The 22,811-nt window shown below is 47.7% G+C and overlaps 1 protein-coding gene across 1 annotated transcript in view; it reads left to right on the top strand.

Annotated features, from left to right (window-relative positions):
- The window catches only part of MPO (myeloperoxidase), a 54,478-nt gene extending 38,036 nt beyond the window's left edge, over nt 1-16,442 (top strand). The window contains exons 10-14 of the mRNA XM_065418198.1: nt 6,413-6,659; nt 8,487-8,657; nt 11,416-11,653; nt 15,094-15,305; nt 16,417-16,442. Coding sequence (XP_065274270.1) covers nt 6,413-6,659; nt 8,487-8,657; nt 11,416-11,653; nt 15,094-15,305; nt 16,417-16,442 — 894 coding nt within the window. The remainder of the gene's footprint in view (nt 1-6,412; nt 6,660-8,486; nt 8,658-11,415; nt 11,654-15,093; nt 15,306-16,416) is intronic.
- Nucleotides 16,443-22,811: the final 6,369 nt, after the last annotated feature.

The raw sequence follows: 22,811 nt of genomic DNA, 5'->3' as shown, positions 1-22,811 counted from the left end.
AATAGATCGGGGTCAGCAACCTTTCAGAAGTGGTGTGCCGAGTCTTCATTTATTCACTCTACGCGTGCCAGTCATACATTTTAATGTTTTTAGAAGGTCTCTTTCTATAAGTCTATAATATATAACTAAACTATTGTTGTATGTAAAGTAAATAAGGTTTTTTAAATGTTTAAGAAGCTTCATTTAAAATTAAATTAAAATGCAGAGCCCCCCGGACCGGTGGCCAGGACCCGGGCAGTGTGAGTACCACTGAGAATCAGCTTCGTGTGCCGCCTTGTCTGTCTTGTCAGACTTCTGGCCTAGACCTCTCTGAGGATTATGGGAACAAAGGAAGTAGGAGGGCAAATATACCTGAGCAACACTGTAAATGCTGTAGGTTTAAATTTTCAAATGCTGGATGGGCCTTGGGTTAACATTGCTCTGACGGTTCGATTGTGCCTGTGGAAGGGGCAGCTCAGTGACAGTTCACACTGGGGGTGCACACAAGGGATCACAATTATGCTGGTGGTCCCCTGTTGTGATGGGGAAGAAAAGCTCCTTCAGCCCGTAGCAGTGTACAGCGTCACTCTGCATCAACTGCACATCCAACCAACTCCACTGTCTGCAGGACTGTAGTAGGCCAGGGAATACCGTGTTGGGGGAACCAGTACTTTTCTTATGCTCCACTTCTTCAGATTCTCCCTTTAATATTAGAAAAGGGTCTTCAACGGTAGCTGGTTTGGAGTTTTCAGCTGGAACGATTTTCCGAAGGAAACTGCAGTTTCAGCATTTGAGTTTACTAAGTCTTTTGACGCAATCCCACATGACATTTTTGTAAGCAAACTAGAGAAATATGGCCTAGATTACATTAATATAAAATGGGTGCATAGCTGGTTGAAAGACAATACTCAAGGAGTGGTTACCAATGGTTTGTTCTTACCAATGGGAGGATGTTATGTAGTGGTGCCTCACAGGGGTCTGTCCTGGGGCTGGTACTATTTACTATTTTCATTAATGATTTAGATAATAGAGTGGAGAGTATGCTTTTAACATTTGGAAATGACAACAAGCTGGGAGGACACTTGGGAGGACAGGATTAGAATTCAGAACAACCTTGACAAATTGGAGAATTTGTCTGAATTCAACAAGATGAAATTCATTAAAGACAAGTACAAAGTACTTTGCTTAGAAAGTAAACATTACATGCACAACTACAAAATGGGAAATAACTGGCTATATAGTAGTACTGCTGAACAGGATTTTGGGATTACCATGGATCACAAATTGAATATGAGTCAACAATGTGATGCAGCTGTGAAAAAGGCTAATATTATTCTGAGGCATATTAATAGGAGTGTCATATGTGAGACACCGGAGGTAATTGTATTGCTCTACTCAGCACTTGTGAGGCCTCAGCTGGAGTCCTGTGTCCAGTTCTGGGTGCCACACTGTAGGAAAGATGTGAATAAATTGGAAAGAGTCCAGAGGAGAATTACAAAAATGATCAAAGGTTTAGAAAACCTGACCTATGAGGACATAAACTGGGCATGTTTAGTCTTAAGAAAAAAAGACTGAGGGGGGCGGGGGGGAACTGATAACAGTCTTCAGATATGTTAAGGGCTGTTATAGAGGACAGTGGTCAGTTGTTCTCCACATCCACTGAAGGTAGGATAAGAAGTAATGGGCTTAATCTGCAGCAAGGGAAATTTACTTTAGATATTAGGAAAAACTTTCTAACTCAAAGGATAGTGAAGTACTGGAACCGGTTACTAAGGGAGATTGTGGAATCCTCATCCCTTGTGGTTTTAAGAACAGGTTGGACAAACATCTGTCAGGGATGGTCCAGGTTTCCTTAGTCCTGTCCCAGCATGGGGGGACTGGACTAGATGACCTCTCAAGGTCCCTTCCAGCCCAATATTTCTCTGATTTTGGCATTTCCTAAACAAAATATTTTGGACTATTTTGTTCTGCAAACATTGTTGAAATTTCAACTTTTCATTCTGATTAGGGTTGGGTATAAATGTTGAAATATTGCCATTTCCCACAGGATGGAAATTCTGACTTTTGCTCAGCTTTAACTCCAGCCTTTATAGTTGTAGAGAAAACCTTGAAAATGTGAAATGAGTGTGATGCCTGCCTGAATCTTCAGAGAGCTTGACACAATAGCTCTGAGATGCATGGGCTGCCCCATTCATTGCTTTGGGATGCTCAATAATGGCGATAATTTAAATGTCAGCACTATTAACTCTTCTGCAAATTGGCTGTAGTATGTAAGAAAGGAGGGAAGGGATGTCACAGATCTGCACAGGCTTCTGGGAACAGCGTCTCCCTTTGGAGCCACAAGTGGATGGTGTTTGGGAGACACCGGCACTTTCTGTACTCATCTGACCTGTGGAGCCCAAAGGCCAGAGCTCAGGGGCATCCAAGCCCCCCCCAAGAGGGAGGCCAGTGGGGTATCAGAGCCCCGAGTCAGCCAGTCCCCCAACTCAGAGCAGCAGGGGACGGATCTACTCCAGTGGTGAGTCTGGGGCCAGGCAGCTTCCCCCTGCTGTCTGTTCTAGTTTCTATAGTTTTTATACTTGCTCATCACCACAGCATCTGAACACCTTCCTGTCGTACATAAAGCAATGTGACTACACATCTGTTACGTGTTGGTTGTTCTCTCGTCCTCTCCCTTGAGGGAGAAGCAGGTACAGTGGAGTTTCTTGGTTTGTAGGTTGGATTTTTCTTTTTTATAAATGTACCTGTTGCTTTGTGTTGATGTTAGTGAATCACAGAATCATAGAACTAGAGGGATAGAAGGGACCGCAAGGGTCATCTAGTCTAACCCCCTGCCAAGGATTTCTTGTGTCTAAACCAGATTTCTCAAACTGGGGCCCTCACCGCCTCCTGCACCCCAACCTACTGCCCCAACCAGGGCCGGCTCCAGGCACCAGCCTACCAGGCATGTGCTTGGGGCGGCACCTGGAGGGGGACGGCGCTCAGGACCGAGAGTGGGGCCGCGGCCGGGCTCTCCACCCTCCTCCCGGCGCTCTGGCCGGTCGGGGAGAGCGGAGCCGCGGCGGGCTCGCCACCCTCCCCCCGGCACTCCGGCCGGTCGGGGAGAGCGGAGCCGCGGCGGGCTCGCCACCCTCCCCCCGGCGCTCCGGCTGGTCGGGGAGAGCGGGGCCGCAGCCGGGCTCGGCGCCCTCCCCTGCCGCGCTCCCCACCGGGGGGCAGGGGGGGGGGGCGGCGGGAGGCTTTTTTGCCTGGGGCGGCAAAAAAGCCAGAGCTGGCCCTGGCCCCAGCCCAGAGTCTGCTCCCGCACCCAAACTCCCTCCCAGAGCCTGCACCCCACAACCCCTCCCACACCCAAACTCCCTCCCAGAGCCTGCACCCTCTCCTGCACCCAAACCCCTTGCTCCAGCCTGGTGAAAGTGAGTGAGCATGGGGGAAAGCGAGTGACGGAGGGAGAGGGGATGGAGTGAGCAGGGGCAGGGCCTTGAAGAAGGGGCGGGGCAGGGGCATGGCCTCAGGAAGGGGGCAGGGCAAGGGCTGAGCGGTGGGCCTTGGGGGTCCCCGAAAAATTTTAAATCAAAATGGGGGTCCTCGGGTTGCTAAAGTTTGAGAACCGCTGGTTTTAACCATACAAGACAGACTGTTACCTGCCTCCTTTGGAAAACCTCCAGTGAAGGAGTTTCCACCACCTCCTGAGGCCTCTGTTCCACTGTCCTACTGCTCTTATAGTTAGGAAGTTTTTCCTGAGATTTAATCTAAATCTGCTGTGCTGTAGTTTTCACCCTTTTTCTCTTGTCCTGCCTCTGTGGCAAGAGAGAACAACTTTTCTCCATCTTTTTTATGGCAGGCTTTTAAGTATTTGAAGATCGTATTACGTCCTCCTTTAATCTCCTCTTTTCCAAACTAAACAGACCCAGTTCCTTCAGCCTTTGTTTATATGGCTTGCATTCCATCCCTTTGATCATCTTTGTCGCTTGCCTCTGGATCCTTTCCAGTTTCTCCACATCCTTTCTATACATTGGTGACCAAATCTTGACACAGGACTCCAGCTGAGGCCTAACCAGCGCCGAGTAGAGTGGTACTATCACTTCCTGTGACTTGCATACTGTGCCTTTGTTAATACAACCTAAAATTGTATTTGCTTTTTTTGCAATAGCATGGCACTGCTGACTCCTGTCGAGGTTGTGATCCACCCCCACCCCCAGAGTCTTCTCAGCAGTGCTGCTGCCAAGCCAGTCCCCCCCCCCCCCATTCTGTATTTGTGCAGTTGGTTTTTCTTCCCTAAGTGTAGCACCTTATATCTGTCTTTGTTGAATTTCATTTTGTTGTCTAGCCCAGTTCTCCAGTTTATCAAGATCCTTCTGAATTTTAGCTCTATCCTCCAAAGTGTTGGCAACCACCCCCACCTTTGTGTCATCTGCCAACTTGATCAGTGTGCTCTCCATTCCTATATCCAGGAAATTAATAAAGATGTTAAATAACACTGGACCCAGAACAGATCCCAGTGGAACTCCACCCAAGACCACCTTCCAATCTGACATCATTCCATTAATAGTTACTCTTTGTTTGTGGTTGTTTAACATATTATGTATTCACTTAATGGTAGTTCCACCGAGCCCGCATTTCTCCCACTTACTTATCAGAATGTCATGTGGGACTGTGTCAAAAGTCAGGGTATATTATGTCCACTGCATTCCCCCCATCTACTAAACGAGTTACCTTGTCAAAGAAGGAAATCAAGGCGGTTTGGCATGATTTGTTCTTGGTAAATCCATGTTGGCTGCTAGTGACCACCCTTCAGCCTCCAGGTATTTGCAAATTAACTGTTTTGTACATTGCTCTAGTAGCTTCCCAGGTATGGAGGTCAGGCTGACTGGTCTATAGTTTCCTGGCTCCTCCTTTTCCCCCTTTTTAAAGATGAGCACTACGTTAGCCTTCTCCAGTCTTCCGGGACCTCTCCTGTCATCCATGAGTTTGCAAATATTATTGCGAGTGGCTTCGAGATTTCTCCAGCTAATTCCTTCAGCACCCTGGGAACAATAACATCAGACCCCACTGACTTGAATTCATTCAAATTACTCAGAAGATCTCTGACATGTTCTTTACTTATCCCGATCTGCGTCCCTTCCCCTTTATTGTCTACAATGACTTCACTAGTCGTCCAGTCACATGTTATTTTGTGTGTGAAGACTGAAGCGAAGTAGGCATTGAGCAGCTCTTCCTGCCTATCATCTTCCATTACCAGCTCACCTTCTCCATTGAGCAGCGGACCCTCAGCATCCCTGATCTTCCTTTTTTCTCTGACATATTTGTAGATCCTCTTCTTGTTGTCTCCAACATTCCTTGCCCTCTGTAACTCATTCTTTGCCTTGGCTCTCCTGATTTTGTCCCTACACAATCACACTATTCCCATGTATCCTTCCTTGGTGCCGTGCCCCTCCTTCCATCTCCTGTATGGATCCCTTTTGGTTTTTAGATAGCTACAAAGCTCCTCGTGGAGCCACATTTGCCTCCTGTGGCTCTTCTTCTCTTTTCTCTGCATTGGAATAGCTTGATATTGAGCATCTAGTATTACATCTTTTAGGAACCACCAGCCCCCTTTGACTGGCAAGGTCAAAGAGATGTGCCTTGCACCTGAAGTGGAAAGCGAGGAGATTTGGGATGGTCCTTGGTTCTTGGGGGATTTCATTGCACTGTCTTGGACTAAACCCTGGAAAAAATCCTGTCTCCTACACAGATGATCTTTACTCTGATTGTTGAGAGTTCCATTGTGCCAGGGGAGCGGAGTTTTGATCACAGGTTTCATCCGGGAGCTTTAGCTAGTCTTTTAGATACCCTGGGACTGAGACCTTGAACTTAATGTGAAATTCTATGGTAAGCCAGTGTAGGAAGTAGAGGACAGGTCTGATGTGCTCACAGTAGCTTTCTGGGGTGTGTTTTAATTCTTTTCTGAGCAAACATGAGGGGTAGAAACTTTGTTATTTGTAATGAAAGCTGAGATTCTGAAACCATAGCATGGCTGGGGAAGCCACAGCCATATGCAGAGGACTTTTGTGCTGACACCCAAATCTGGCCTGCCCAAGGATGCATCACTGACCACGTGATAAAATGGCCAGGTGTAGAAAGGACCATGAGTCCATGCCACAAAGTTAGGAAGTAAGTTACAATCTAGTACCTGGGACTAAAGTGTGTTTGGGTGAAAAGAGTGTTTGGCCAAGTCAACAGCGAGATGATTGTTGGGTAGCCCCTGTCCTGTGCACTTTCTCTGCTCCCATTTTGTACAAGCACTTGCCCTTTTATCGTGTGTTCCCAGACAGGTGGGTTTGAAACAGTTACATAGAATGACTCTTGGGAGAAGAGCATAGCCCTCTCCGCACTCTCAGGGAGCTGATGGTTGGTGCCATGAGTGGATCACCCTCTCCTTGTTTTCCCCCAGATAATAGCCTTCAGAGACTACTTGCCCCACCTGCTGGGAAATACCTTCAGGACAGCGATTCCTTCCTACCGGCAGTACAATGACTCTGTGGATCCCCGAATATCCAGCATCTTCACCATCGCTTTCCGCTTTGCTCATGCTTCGATTCAGCCCTTTGTGTTCCGCTTGGGTGATCGCTACCAGCCTCTAGGCCCCCCAAGCCTCCTCAGCACAGAATTCTTTGCTACATGGAAATTTGTGACACAAGGTAAAACCCTTCCTGCAGTCCTGCGCTCCGCTGCCCCACACCCATGCTGGTCAGACCCTTCCCATCTGCCACTGTGGCCAGACTTCACAACAGGATACATCAAAATAGGGGTCATTGTCTCAAAATCAGCCAGTGAGTCCTGCCAGTCACCAGTGGCCAAAGCATCTTGCCATCCCAGCACAATTCCTCTGAGTGGTCAAAGTAGAAACCGTCCTCTTGGGGAAACTCATGGCTGGTTGGTTAAATGTTTATAGTTGCTAATAAAATCACCGACGATAAAAATTTCCCTAGAATTGAAAGGGGGGAAAAAAGACCTGAATGTAGGAAGTTTGAATCTATGTGAGGTACTTACATGGTCCCCATTGCTGTATGGTCTGGGTCTTTCACAATCTTTAAGGTATTTATCCTCACAACGCCCCTGTGAGGTAGGGCAGACATCTGGCATTGGCCCCTGTTGGAGACAGGACACTGGGCTACATGGACCATTGGTCTGAGCCAGGATAGCCATTCTGTTGTTCTTACTGTCCCCAGTTGCAGATGGGGAACTGAGGCCCAGAGAGGATGAGGGAGAGATCCACAAAGGGGCGTACGTGCCTAAACTCCAGATTTAGGGGACTAAATCCCTCTTTAGGCACCACTGCAAGTCACAAAACCCCCAGTCAGCTGCCATTTAACCCTTTAGGTGCCTAAATGCTTCCTTGGGGTCTATGGTTCTGCCCTGACCATGTTCTCCCACCTATCTTCCTGCAGGGCCCAGTCCAGTGGGTGTGCTCAGAACATGCCTAACGCTACACAGAACAGCCAGGCAAGGAGGGAGGAGGAGGCAGAGCTGGCTTCCCTTATAGCCTTTAATCCAGTGGCTAGGGTACTCACCCAGGATGGGGGAGACCCCAGTTTAATTCCATCCTCTTCCTGATGAGGAGAAAGGATTTGAAGAGGTCTTTCCCACCTCTCAGGTGAGTGCCCTAACCACTGGACCATAGGGAGATTCTCATGTTTTCTCTGGCCCAATTAATATTTAGTTAGAGTAGAACAGCTTCCACAAGAGAGAACAGCACCTGCTACCAGAATATCCCATAGTCCAGTCGTTAGGCTGTTCATATGAGCAGGGGGAGAGCCTTGGTCAAATCCCTTCTTCTCATCAGGCAGAGGGGGGAATTGAACTTGGTCTCCCACATCCCGTGTGAGTGCCCTAACCAGTGCACTGAAGGTTATAAGGAGGCAGCTTCCTCAGTGTTGTGGGAAGCTAGGCAGCCACCTAAACCTCCTGACTCCAGCAGAGGGGTTCCTGGCTGTGGATTGCTAGCAGAGATCCGTCCTGCAGCCTGGACTTGGGTGCTGAACTCTGTGAGGAGGTGGGGCTTAGAACACTTCCCTCTGATCCGCCTCCCCCGTTGGCTAGTTCAGGTGGCTCCCCACCGAGCTTTTGTGGAGCCTCTCCTCAGGTGCCTACCTCAGGCTTTGTGAGTCCCCTGATTTTCCAGGCACTGAGAAGTGAATCTTTACAATGGCCACACACCTTTCTTGGATTGGGGCCTGAGCGACTTGCCCAAGGCCTCCTAGGAAGTCTGTGATGGTGCAGGGAATTCAACCCAAGTCTCCCGAGTCCCAGGTCAGCATGTTAACTGCAGGACCACCCTCCTTTTCCGAAGGAGTCCTTTTCCAGATATCAGGAAATTCAAAGCTTAGGTTCCCAAGTCTACATCTACTATACCAGTAGATGTATGAACAAAAGCCCACCTGGGGCGTCTGTTTCAAATGCAGTGTCCATCCCTGATGGAGTTGGATGTGGAAGGCCATTTACTAGTAGCTGTTTAATTACTGCAGGTGGCATTGACCCTGTTCTCCGTGGCTTGATGGCTAATCAGGCCAAACTGATGACACAGCAGCAAATGGTTGTGGATGAACTCCGGGATCGGCTGTTTGAACGGGTCATGAGGATTGGACTGGATTTAGCGTCACTTAACATGCAGCGCGGCAGAGATAAAGGGCTCCCAGGTGAGGATCCCAGCTGGCTCCATCTCAGAAACAAAACTCCAGAAGAAAAGGAAAAACCAAAATGCCAAACCCCACAGGAATGAATGTAAATTGCAGTATATTCTAGAAATGTAAGGAGAAAACCAGAAAGTCCCAAAATGGAATACAGAGAAATGTAGTTAACCTTAAGCCATCCAAAAAAAGTCTGACATGGAGAGTAAATATTCATAGCCCAATGTTTTGGGATCCCACAGGGATCTCTTCTGGGTCTGGTCTGCTGTACTACGCCACAGTAAACCAGTAGGTAGGAAAGGTAGCCACTGAGTTAGCAGCCGGGTGGAGCTAGGAGCTGACTGGAGTTACGTGCTCAGCAGCATAATCCTTTGCGTTCACACCACATTGCACAGAACGGTGCAAACGGTCACTGATGAACTCTTCTCTGCGCGTCACAACAAACATATTATCTGCAATTGATACATGGCAAAATTGGCATGGAAGCTAAGGATCCTTGCCTAGCCAGGACTAAAATTCAGGAGTTGCTGCATTCTAACTCTGTGCCCAGCTCCTGAACCATGCTGCCTGTTCGATTCAACAAATCACATCTCCTCACATGTCCTGTGTGTGCCTCCTTATTGTGTGGCAGACGTGCCTCTTCACTAGACCACGGTGAGTAGGAGTAAGGAGGTGATTTTACTGCTGTGTACGGCATTGGTGGGACCAGTATTGGAATGCTGCGTCCAGTTCTGGTGTCTCCAATGAAAAAAAATGATGACAAATTGAAGATGGTACAGAGAAGTGCCACAAAAAAGATTTGAGGGCTGGAGAAAATGCCTTTCAGTGAGAGACTTAAAAAACTCAACCTGACTAGCTGATCAGAAAGATGATATAGAGATGACTTGATTACACTATATAAATACCTTCAAGGGGAGAAAATACTGGGTGCTAAAGGGCTCTTTAATGTAGTGGAGAAAGGCAGAACAAGAGCCAATGGCTGTAAGCTGAGGCCAGACAAATTCAAATGGGAAATAAGATACCATTTTTAATAGAGGGTGATTAGCCATTGGAACAAGCTGTCAAGGAAAGTGGTCGATTCTCACCTCCTGAAGTCGTCAGAGCAAGACTGGAGCCTTTCTGGAAGAGATGCTTTACTCAGACACATACTGTTGGGCTCAACACAGGAGAAGCTAAAATTTCTGGCCTGTGTTACACAGGAGGTCAGACTAGATGATCTAATAGTCCCTTCCGGCCTTACACTCTATGAATCTGGGAATGGTTTGGAGAAGCAATTTGGTACCAAAATGATAGCTTTTTACATCAGCCTGTTTAGGTGCCTACAGAGGAAGCAATTCTCAATTCAGGCATGGTCTACACCAGGAAATTAGGTCAGTATCACTACGTGGCTCAGGGGAGTGAATAATCCACCCCCCTGAGCGACGCAGTTCACCCGATTTAACCCCTGGTGTAGACCTAGTTCCGCCTCTCGGGGAAGTGGAGTACCTCTGCTGACGGGAGACCCCTCCTGGTGGTGTAAGTAGCGTCTTCACTGAAGCACTGCAGTGGTGCGGCTGCAGCGTTTTCAGTGTAGACAAGCCCTTAGTCTTGAGTAATAGACAGGAGTTAATAAAATTAAAATGGAGCATAGGAGCTTCCTGGGCTAACGGTGATCACTGCCCAGTTAGGCTGATGTTGTAACTAGGATAGCATTGTGGGGGCAGATTTCAAAACTATGGCCAGACGTAACCTCTAGGATCTAATCTGACCAGCATAACACAGACCATATAACATCAGTCTGTCATTCCTGCAGTGGAGGGAATAATTCTTCCCCGCTATGTAAGGCAATACTGTTGGGTCTAGTACCAGGTGTCTGAACTAGAACAGAACATTTAGAAAGATACCCAAATTGATTAAAACCCTCGAAATGAGGATAATTTACTCCCTCCCTTGCTAATCTGTTGCAATGGTTCATTACACTCACTGTTAAGAAGCTGCAACTTATTTCTCATTTGAATGTGTCTAACTTCAGCTTCCAGCCATTGAATCTTATTCTGCCTTTATCTGCTAGAGCAAAGAGCTCCCTAATGCCTGGGGCCTTCTCTAGATAGGTAATTATAGACCAGGATCAAAGAGTCTCTTAATCTTTGTTTTGATAAGTGAAATACATTGAGCTCATTAAATCTTTTAGTGTAAGTTGTACTTTCCAGACTTCAAATGATTCCTGTAGCTCTTCTCTGAACCCTGCCCAGGTTTTCAATATTCTTTTTAAAGTGTGGAGACCAGAATGGGCTGTCGTGTTCCAACAGTGATGTATTCAGAGATGACAGCACCTCACTAGTTCTACTCAACATTCCCCTGTCTATACATCCAAAGATCGTTTTGGTTAAGAGCAGGTAGAAGAATATATTAGAATCTTAAACTGTAAATGGAGCCTGAAAGTAACTGAAGACTCCATAGAGAGACACAATTATTCATGTGCCTCTGACACCAAAACAAACAAAGAATAAAAGCTGCCGGGTAAGAAAGGATTACGTCTAAATCAGCATTATCTAAAGAATAGACATCCTGCCTGAACCATACAGACCATGCCAGGTAAGGTACAAATTGGAACTAAAGTGGCAAAGAGTTGACACAAAGAACAGAAAAACAGAGACAATAAGGGGAGAGCTTTAGAAAAGTCTTCAAATACACCAGAAACAAATATGTGACTAAGGAAAGAGGAACAACTTGCTAGCACAGATGGGAGGGAGATGGCGGTATTGACTGCTCTGCTCTGGTTCTGCAGGGTATAATGCCTGGAGGCAATTCTGTGGGCTCTCACAGCCTCGCAACTTAGCTGAACTCTCTGCAGTGCTGAGAAATCATGAGCTAGCCAAGAAGTTCATGGACCTGTACGGGACACCAAACAATATCGACATCTGGATTGGGGCACTCGCGGAGCCGTTTGTTCCCAATGGCAGAGTTGGGCCCACCATGGCTTGCATCATTGGATCTCAGTTCAGGAAATTACGAGATGGGGACAGGTAAGAGATCATACAAAGACAGGAATCCCAGTGATTAAGGGTAGGAGGCTGTTTGTTTCGGGGAGCTGAATGCGAGCTCCATATATGATTTTGTTCATCTTCCAAAATTTTTCTTTCCTTCCTGGTAAAGTACATATTCTCTTGGGCCAGCATTTAAAAAAGCATTCTGGGTCCCTCCATTTTGGGGGTCTTCTGTAAGGATATTGATCTCAAAGGCCTAAAGAGTTAAAGGGGTTTATAAATTCTTTCACTCTCCAACATTCAGCAGTGATAGATAGGCCAGGGGTTATTTTTCACAGAGGCCTTGGTTGTACTTGTTTACTTGGCAAAACACCCAAAAGCGTCATTCAAGTTGAAAGTTTATTGATTACTCTCTCTCTCTCTCTCTCTCACACACACACACACACACACACACACACACACACACACACACACACACACACACACACACCCTGCATCCTCAAGAAAAACCAAGGAATTAAAACAAGCATTTACATTGAAACTGTGGTTGAGTGATTATGCAAAACAAACTTAGTCCGACCCTATCAAAGTCTCTCTCCTTTCAGAGTCAAAATATCAGTCTCCTTTTTCATTAATAATCTTTCTTTGCTGAGAAGGTAAGGATTAATTTTACTGTCAGTCCTGATGTGTGAAGGACATTCACTTATCCTGTTGCTATCAAACAGACAGACACAAGATGGATGAGGGACAGGATAGAAAAGATGGGTGAAATATGGCTTTTCTTGATGTTTTTGGAATAGTGGACTGCTGTTTAGTTACGATTGGATGCTTTGGCTGGCAAGCCAACCATGACACCTGCTGCTTAGACCCTGGTTCACATTCTCGTGAGGGACATCATCTGGTTGGATTTTTTCTCCTTAGACAAGGCAGGCTTGGATGAATGCAGTATAGTTGATTTCAGGATTCAATGAAAAGCCAAGAGAATGAGAGATAGGATAGGAAGAAAGATGGGGAGGGGAGGAAGAAAGCAATTCCGCAAAGGAGGAGAATACAATACAGGATCTTATATGCCTCTGCAGTGTGGATGATTAGATATCACCACTGATGGGCAGAGGACAGGATGGCGTGATAAAGTGATGACTCTCAGCACTTTTGGAGCTGCCTTTCCCCATCTGGGGCCACGCAAACTCTTTCATTTTCACATTCCTGGATCTGTGCGCTAGTTCGGCCAGATAAACCACAGAGTTATAACTAGCAGTATTCATGCTACAAAAAGTCCAGATCGTGTCATAGAACTGAGTTAGATACTGGCTACACAGCGGGCCAGGCCCCCAGGTGCACACAGCAGCACTTGCAGAACCTGAAGAGGGGGTTAGAGGTGGCTTTTCACCAACTTTCCACTCCACTCCAATCCTCACAGCTACTGAGGGCCAAACTGCACCATGGCACAAGTTAGAGCAGACTCTGGGCCTCTCTAACTTGCACCAGTGGATAAGGTACCTCAAGGGGCTGCTCTGCCAGCTTGAAACACTGCAGTACACATTGTGTTCTGGCTCCATCCTAAACATGCTCCCTCCTTCCCCAAAATACCCCCTGCCCGGGCAAGAAATATGTGATACAGGGCATGCCCTATGACAGCTGAGGTTTCCCTTTTACTAGGACCATGATTCTCAACCATTTGCGTTTTTCTACTGGGGCCCCTTACCTGTTAAGCAATATAGGAAGGAAAAGGGGGCTGTGACCCCAGGGTGAAAACCCACACTCTGGGGGGTCTCCTCCATTTCTGCCTTAAGATAGCTTTTAGTCCCCTTTGTGCCACTAGCAACCCAAAGGGGGGTTAAGATGGGCAACGAATCTGGCCAGATAGCTTGTAGGCAAGCACAGAAGCTCTTGTGCACTTTGCAATAGCTGTCATGAGCGTGGGACAGGAGAACCTGTTTTACTGAAAGAGGAATTATGGAGCAAGACTCTTTTTGGAAAGTGATATGGTTCCTTAACTTCTACCTGGCTAAGGACCAGCCTCTGCAGTTGCAAACCCCCCCCCCCCCATTACTGCACTATAGGGACAATACTGAGTCCTGGTCTAGGGCTGGACTCATCCTGATCTTCTGCTTCCGAGAGGAGGGTGCTAGCCCCTGAGTCGAGCCAGTGCCCAGTCAGCCCTGGTTAGTCCTGGTTCGACTGTATTCTCAGTGACTGGCCAGGGCAAGCCGAGTCATCCCGTGGGTAGAAAAGGGGATCCTCGTTCCGAGTTAGTCACTGGGATTTAAGCCTGTCGTGGTCCCTCACTCTCAAGTGGGGGAGGGAGGCTACTCTGCCTCACTACAGGCAGACTGCAAGTAACAGTCTTATGGGGAGAGCTCCAGCCCCCTGGTGGGGCAGAACCACAAACAGTCTTTAGACCACAGCCACCTGGCTGGGCAGACAGCTACAGACCGTCTATAGAGGGGCTCTGGCTCCCTCTGGGCGGGGCAGAGCCGCAAACAATTAGGGCTCTTGCAGGGGTGAGCGCCAAAGCAGTCTAGGGGCTCAGGCTGGGGGGGGGGGGGTGAGCACCAAAGCAGTTTAGGGGCTCAGATGGGGGGGGGGAAGGTGAGCACCAAAGCAGTCTAGGGGCTCAGGCGGGGGGGGGGGTGAGCACCAAAGCAGTCTAGGGGCTCAGGTGGGGGAGGAAGGTGAGTGCCAAAGCAGTTTAGGGGCTCAGGCGGGGGGGGGGGAGCGCCAAAGCAGTCTAGGGGCTTAAGCAGGGAGGGTGACCGCCAAAGCAGTCTAGGGGCTCAGGCGGGGGGTGAGCACCAAAGCAGTCTAGGGGTTCAGGCCGGGGGGGGAGGCAGTCTAGGGGCTCAGGCGTGGGGCAGGGGGGAGGTGAGCACCAAAGCAGTCTAGGGGCTCAGGCAGGGGGTGGGGTGTCAGGGGGACGCAGGCCCACCTCCACTGCATCCCAGCCCAGGGCTCTGACAGTGGCAGCAGGGGTTCCAGCCGCAACACACTGACTCACCCTCCGGCAGCAGGACCGGATTAGTCTGGTCCTCCTGGGCGCCCCTCCTACCACAGTCTGGTGTAGGGTCCTCTCCTCGGGGTACTCGGCCACGGGTAGCTCCGGCAGCTCTTCGGGGTCCTCGTCTGCCTCCCCTGATGGCAAAGTGTCAGTCCGGTCGGGGCTCGGCCGGGCTCTTGCAGGGACGTCTGCTCCCCAGAAGAGACGTCCGGTGTCTCCTGTGGCTCAGCAGCCCCATAGCTCCTGGTACTTCCAGTGAGGGGGCGGGGCAGGTTTGGCTCCCCCCACCCAGGGGAGCATAGTGGTCCCTCACACTCCAGTTCCACTCAGCCTCACTACAAAGCCCCATTCATGACAAAGCTCACAAAGAGAAAGGTGTTGCTTGTGTTCAGGTTTCATTGGAAATGACATGCCAGTGATCCCGAGTCTATAAAAACCCACAGGATAAAATCTGTTGCTGCTGTTTTCCTGTTTTGGGCAGATTCTGGTGGGAGAACACCGGGATTTTCACTCCCCAGCAGCGAGGCGCCCTGAGACGGATCAGCTTGCCACGTATAATCTGTGATAACACCCACATTACCGAGGTTCCTAGGAATATTTTCCACGCCAATAGATATCCCAGAGACTTTGTGAACTGCAATCAGATACAGAAGCTGGACCTCTCGGCTTGGAAATCAAAATGTGATGGGGAAGGTAGGTACAGAGAGAATTGGCTGGCTTGCACTCAACGTAACACCGGGAACTCAATTTTCAAAGTAGGATACTCAAAGGCGCGTGTTTGCATCTGCATTTAGGGACCTAGATAAATACTTACAGGGCATATTTTCAAAGGTTTTTAGTTGCCTAAAGATGCAAATAGGGGCCTAGTGGGATTTTCAAAAGCACCTAAACAGATTAAGATACTTTAACTCCCTTGAAAATCAATGTGAGTCTGGCATGTAATTCACTGAAGTGCTTTTGAAAATCCCACTGGGTGCCTATCTACATATTTAGGTGCCTAAATAGCTTTGTAAATCTGGCTCTTAGGTCCAAAAACTGGTATATTGATGCCTAATGCAGGTTTAGATACCTCCATTTAGGCACCCAGGCTTCCCCCAGCAGGCTAGAGCAGGGCTGGTAGGTGCTTCCTTGCCTTGTCCTCCTGCAGAACTCAGCTGCTCCTCAGCCCCTTCTGATCCTTCAGGGTCTCAACTGAGCTACATCGCTTCCCTTCTTCAGCAGCTAAGTAACCAGCTAATAGTCGACAGCTAAAACATTGACATTTCATGCCCAAGCTACATTTGGGAAAATTAGAAATTAACTTATTAATGACTGTTTATCTAATTGTTATGATTATAGACTAAATCAGGTCACCTGTTTAAGTGGACCCATTGTGACATACAACCAATTGCCACCCTTCCTATTCAGTAGATTTGCATGCTCTGGTTCTATTGGTTAAAATGTCAGTGGCGTGAGGGACACGGAACACAAAGTGTCAAGAGTTCTCATTGGTAGATGTCTCAGACTTAAAGTCACACTTCTAAAAGGTTCCTTGGCCATCTGTTGGCTCCTGTGCCTAGTCAGAAGGGAATCCTGCTTTGCTGTACTGGACTAGGGTCATTGGAGAAGGACTCCAGCTGGGCAAGGGGAACACCTCCCACAGAGCCTGAGGGCATCGATTGGTGGATATCTTGCCTCTCTCCCCTTTGTCCGATACATCTCCACGTGTTCTTCTGTTCCTGCTTAACCCATAGAGATAAAACACAATCCCAGCCTCCCAGGGCCTTCACTGCTTTATTAACACCTTGCCCATTTCACCCCACAGAAGAAGCATCTGGTGACTACGAATGATGGAAGCTGAAGTTCCCCTGGAGGGCTGGATTCAGGATGCTGCCCACAAGGATTCTTTACCACATTTAGTCCAATGCTTTTACTGCCTGGAATACACGGCATAAGTGCTATCGTTTGGCTTGATTTTGTCTTGCATGAGGCCTTTTCAGTGAGATGCAACCAAATTAAAGTGAGCATTGTTAAAAGACATTCCAGTGCAATATATTAAATGTTCTAAAGATGACATTACAAAGCAGAGAACGGCACTAAAATGAGTTTTCAAAATGACAACAGAATAATTCACAATCAGCCAGGAAAGCTGCCCTCTTATGAAATTCACACAAATTTGGCCTAAATCAGCTTCGTCTTAAGAGCCATTTCTTTCTGTCTGATTTTCCATAATTATATGGGTCTCTGTTGGGAGATGGTGTTGTAGGACAAAGGCAGTCCAACTGATGCACTAGAATTTCTCTGAAATGAACTTTTAACATACCTCTTATTTACTAAAAATCTGTTTTGCTCTCTGAGTTATTATAACAAATCACTAGAATTTTTCCTTTAAAAGAAACAAAGTTTGCTGATTTTCCAGGAGTGCCTTTGAATGAGACAGTAATGATTGTCAGCCATATGATGCCACTTAATTATTGTTCTTTGGTTTCTTTATAATAAAAAAGCTTCTCTTGCAGTTTTTCCTGGAATGGTGAGTCAGCAAATTGTCTCTATTGAAGAAATAAGACATTAACTCATTAATTCCTAGTCTTTTCCCAGACTGTGGAACATTCCATGGTAGTCACAGACAAAGGACGTGCCACTAGTGTTGGCACCATATGTGAAAGGAAATTGGCACAGCAGCCCCAGTTCTCTGGGCTGGGGAAGAAGCACTTGGCATGAATCTTTGCATCCTAAACCTGGGTGATGGGACCAGCCCTGGTGCTAATTAGAGCAGCTGGAAGATAATGACCAATGGGGTGCAGGGATGCCTTAACTATGCTTCCTTTCCCCTGGCTCCAGCCCCATCTGGCAGCTGAGGTGTAGGAGACATTACACAAGCTCTGTGCCACCGTAGGATTCCCTTAGGCAGGGGGAATCCACCAGCAATTGATGCATTGATAATTGTTTAGCTCTCTGGGACAGGGTCCACTGGCATTAGAGTTGCTTTGCCCAGCTAAAGTGGCTAGAATTGTGCAGAGTAGCCCTATGTGTGGGTGATTTGGTGCCTAGCCAGTGTGTTCATTCGTGTGGTTCCTCTGGCATTTTAATTTAATCCTCAGTTAATTTAATTAACTCAGACATCAGTGCAAAGAAGCTTCTGCTGGGTGAAGGCTGAGAGTTTGGGACGTGAACAGTAATTGTTAGTGACAGTCACAAAGCCACAGTGTGATCTTCAGCATTACACAACAGGGGACTCCTTTGATTTTCAGGTCTTGAAGGCTTTCATCCCTTCTGCTCAGAACATGGAGTCCTCTCTCAGTTACTGCACATGTCCCTGTAGCATGCTAGAACTAGAATAAGCCAAGTTGGAGAAGAAAACCATTCTCTGTTAGAACTCTTCTGTCATCAGAATTGTTTGATTCTGGGTCTAAGCAGCAGAAGCTTGATCGCATCCCCGGGGAGGCAGGAAGCTTGTTTATTACAGCCATGCCAATTTACGTGGGAAGCTGGGCACAATAAAGGTGGCAGTGACTCTGTTTTGAGCCTTTGTCTGTAAATCAGCTTTCTTTCCCTTTTCTTAGAGTGGAAATGAAGTAATACCTGAAATCGTTTAATTAATTATAAGGCTAGAAGGGCCTATGGTGATCATCTAGTCTAACTTTCTGTATAACACAGGCCACAGAACTTCCCTGAATTAATTCCTGTTTGTTCTAGAGCAGATCTAGTTCAAATAGTCTCATTCCATGCATATCCCACCATTCCCCAAGTGAGAGGCAAGCCAACTTCTTCTTCTCTCCTGTAACAGGCCTTGAATTGCTATGTCTGCTGTATAACCACTGTCTGTGTAATGCATCACCCAATAAAACGCTTTTTGGAACAGAGGCTGACTTTCCTTTCCCTTGTGCAATGCAATGAGAGCAGTAAGTAGTGAAGGGAGGTGGGCAAGGACAGGTATTGTGCAGGGACTCGGCAGGTATGTGCTCAAATCCAGAGGCACTAGCCAAAGTAGAAAGTGCTGAAAAGAAATTGCCCTGCCGAGTCTCTGTGCAGCGGAGGTAACCCTTAGCTTTCTGGGGCATGTGATGCTGTGACAGAAACGGAGGGAGGAGAACTGCAGCAGGCCTGGTACAAATCAACCACTGCCTCTCAGACTAACAGCTGCGAATGAAACCCCCCAGCCTCCCCGCAGAGGAGACAGGATGTCCCAGCTGAGCCCTCAGCGTAAGTACAGGGGATTGCAGGGACTGGTGCCCACGAGGCTGAAATTGGTTCCTTACTCCCAGTGCCTTACTCAGAGGGCAACATTATTTCAAATATATCAATGTCCGATTATTTCTTTAAAAATTTCATCAAATTAATGTGACCGAATGTGATAAAAATGTAAATGAGCAATTATTTATTAATTATTTGATTATTAATTAATCAAAGACGGAGTAGGGCTAGCTCAGTGGTTTGAGCATTGGCCTGCTGAACCCAGTGTTGTGAGTTCAATCCTTGAGGGGGCCATTTAGGGATCTGGGGCAAAAAATCTGGGGATTGGTCCTGCTTTGAGCAGGGGGTTGGACTAGATGACCTCCTGAGGTCCCTTCCAACCCTCATATTCTATGATTTTGACTGGCTGTGCCTGACAAAATGTCTGACCCATCCCCATGACCATCAGACTGTTCTAAAGAAGCCACTCCCAGCCCCAAAGCTGCCCCATCTCCCCCACCACCACATGCAAATGGTGCTTGAGTGGAACTGGGTTTAGAGAAAATGCATCTTTGGTCACACCACATAACAAGTCCCAGCTGGGACACGCCAGTCCCTGACCTGACATTATGGTCTTGAGAAATATCCTGAGATGTCTTGCCCCCACTTCCATTTTGTACAGGGAGTTTGAAGAAGGAACTGGGTTTTGACTGGCTGTACATGACAAAATAAGCATCAGGTCACCCCAAGTGACACATCTCTGTGACCATTTGACTGTGTCGAAGTAACTGGAACATGCTACTTGCTGACCTGAAGCTGTCTTCTTAAGCAACTTGCTGGCATATGTCACACCTCCACCCCACTTCCATTGTGTAAATGGTGCTCGGATAAGAGCTGGGTTTTGACTAGCTGCATTAGACAAAATTTGTCTCTGCAGACCCCAAGTTACACGTTTCTGTGACTGTTAGACTGTTCTGAGGGAGCTGGGACATGCCACACACCTACCCCAAACTTTGCTTCTGTGCAATATGCCATGAGATATCACACCTCCACCCACTTCCATTTTGTAAATGGCTTGAATAAGTAGCTGGGATTTTACAGATTCTATATAAAAAAAATATAGAACCCCAAACGACACATCCCTGCAACTGTGCGATGGCTCTGAAGAAGTTGGGATATGCCACTCCCTAACCTGAAGCTTTGCTCTTGAGCAGCGTGTTGTGAGATGTCATGCCCCCACCCCACTTCCATTTTGTTTGTGGAGTTTGAATAAGAAGCTGGTGTTTGACTGGCTGTATGTCACAAAATACACAGGAGCCAGCAAACAGAGCTGTAAACAGGGGAGTTTGAGTGGGAGTTTGCAGAGGGAGTGAGAACTCTGTTTTTCTCCGACACCCCAATAGAGATTTCAAAAGGTCTCTTACCCCTACTGTGGTGCCATGGGGTTTGAAGGGGAACGATCCACAGCAGTTGCCGCTCTCTCAGCAGGCGTTGCCATCTCGGACAAGCCCCCAAATTGTCGGAGAAAAACAGAGTTCTCACTCTGTTGGGTGCAGCAAGTCAGATACTTTATTAGCGGATTGGGCCAAAAGAAACCTGATGAGGTTCAACAAGGACAAGTGCAGAGTCCTGCACTTAGGACGGAAGAATCCCATTCACTGTTACAGACTAGGGACCGAATGGCTAGGAAGCAGTTCTGCAGAAAAGGACCTAGGGGTCACAGTGGACGAGAAGCTGGATATGAGTCAACAGTGTGCCCTTGTTGCCAAGAAGGCTAATGGCATTTTGGGCAGTATAAGTAGGGGCATTGCCAGCAGATTGAGGGACGTGATAATTCCCTTCTATTTGACATTGGTGAGGCCTCATCTGGAGTACTGTGTCCAGTTTTGGGCCCCACACTACAAGAAGAATGTGGAAAAATTGGAAAGAGTCCAGCGGAGGGCAATAAAAATGATTAGGGGGCTGGAGCACATGACTTATGAGGAGAGGCTGAGGGAATTTGGATTATTTAGTCTGCAGAAGAGAAGAATGAGGGGGGATTTGATAGCTGCTTTCAACTACCTGAAAGGGGGTTCCAAAGAGGATGGATCTAGACTGTTCTCAGTGGTACCAGATGACAGAACAAGGAGTAATGGTCTCAAGTTGCAGTGGGGGAGGTTTAGGTTGGATATTAGGAAAAACTTTTTCACTATGAGGGTGGTGAAGCACTGGAATGGGTTCCCTAGGGAGGTTGTGGAATCTCCTTCCTTAAAGGTTTTTAAGGCCTGGCTTGACAAAGCCCTGGCTGGGATGATTTAGTTGGGAATTGGTCCTGCTTTGAGCAGGGGGTTGGACTAGATGACCTCCTGAGGTCCCTTCCAACCCTGAGATTCTATAATTCTATGATTATCTCTAGCAATTGCATGGAGGGAGAGAGCAGAACAGGTCTCGCTATAGGTAAACAATTACAGCAAGCATTTATACCTTTTGTTACATACAATAATGGACGACAGCTGCATTTTGTTTATACATAGGTCATCCTGATATCTTATTTTCTTCCACAATTTAGACTATAGTCTACATTCCATACTTATCTAACACAAGGTCACAACAACTTCTCATACAGTTCTTTCCCACTTGCCTCACACAATCCTCGCTTCTACAAATCTCGCGTTATTAGGGTTACAGCTAGCCTGACTCTTGCTCACATAAGGGGACTGTTTGAATGTGGAATCCCCTTCAAATCCCTGTCAGTTCTTTCTCTACTTCCACAACGTGCTTTATGGTTAAGACACTGTGTTTGTCACGGAAGTCACAGATTCCGTGACTTTTCGTGACCTCTGTGACTTGTGCAGCAGCCCCTTGCGGCTGGCCCAGGAGCTGCCTGAGCAGCTCGGGCAGCCCCCAGGTCAGTCGCTGGGGCAGTCTCGGGGGCCTCCCACCCCCCAGCAGCAGGAGTTTGGGGAGGGGCTTGGGGTTGGGGCTGCTGCTTACCTGGGGGGCTCCTCTCCCTCAGGTCCCCTAGCTCCCCATTCTGCCTCAGCCAGCAGCCAGGCACCGCCCCCGCAGCTCCCATTGGCCACTGTTCCCAGCCAATGGGAACTGCAGAACCGGGGCTTGGGGCGGAGCGGAGGCAGTATGTGGAGCTAGGGAGATGGGGCTGCCACTTCCCAGGTGCTGGGTAGGAAGCCTGCCCCAGTCCCCCCAAGCTCCATGCCCCAGCACCCGCACCCTCCCTTCAGCCGCAACTCCCCCACAGCACCTGCGCCTTCCTCCCCAGCACCCGCGGTGCCCCCCCGACCTGTGACTCCAGTTTACAGGGAGTTGTCCTGGGGGGTTTGTGTTGAGTTGTGTCTGGGTTATGCTGGGGGATGTGTTGGGCTTTGTCTGGAAGTGTTGTGCCGAGAGATTTGTGATGAGTTGCTTTGGTGTATGGATTGCACTGGCAACTTCATGTTAAGTTGTTTGGGTGGCAAATCAACATTTGAAGAACTTGGCAGTTGGGCCAAGAAACCCACCATCTGTGTTGTCTCCTTCATATCACTGACTCATTACAACTAATGAACTTGTTTCATTCAAATTAACTGTAGCATAAGGATGGTGATTGGTTGAGTTGCTCCTCATATCATAAATGTCTAGGACTCTGGGCATGTGTGACGGGACACACTCGCCCCGCACTGGGTGGGGAAGGGTTAACCCTACATTGTGGGCTGAGGAAACCACACCCCCGCCACTGTACTGGGCATGCTCCAAGTGGCACTAGAAAAGGTTCAGAGAAGGGCAACTAAAATGATTAGGGGTTTGGAATGGGTCCCATATGAGGAGAGATTAAAGAGGCTAGGACTTTTCAGCTTGGAAAAGAGGAGACTAAGGGGGGATATGATAGAGGTCTATAAAATCATGAGTGATGTGGAGAAAGTGGATAAGGAAAAGTTATTTACTTATTCCCATAATACAAGAACTAGGGGTCATCAAATGAAATTAATGGGCAGCAGGTTTAAAACAAATAAAAGGAAGTTCTTCTTCACGCAGCGCACAGTCAACTTGTGGAACTCCTTGCCTGAGGAG

Source organism: Emys orbicularis, chromosome 17, assembly GCF_028017835.1.
Source record: "Emys orbicularis isolate rEmyOrb1 chromosome 17, rEmyOrb1.hap1, whole genome shotgun sequence".
In the NCBI taxonomy this organism is placed as follows: Eukaryota; Metazoa; Chordata; order Testudines; family Emydidae; genus Emys; species Emys orbicularis.
This window is presented reverse-complemented; position numbering and strand designations above follow the sequence as displayed.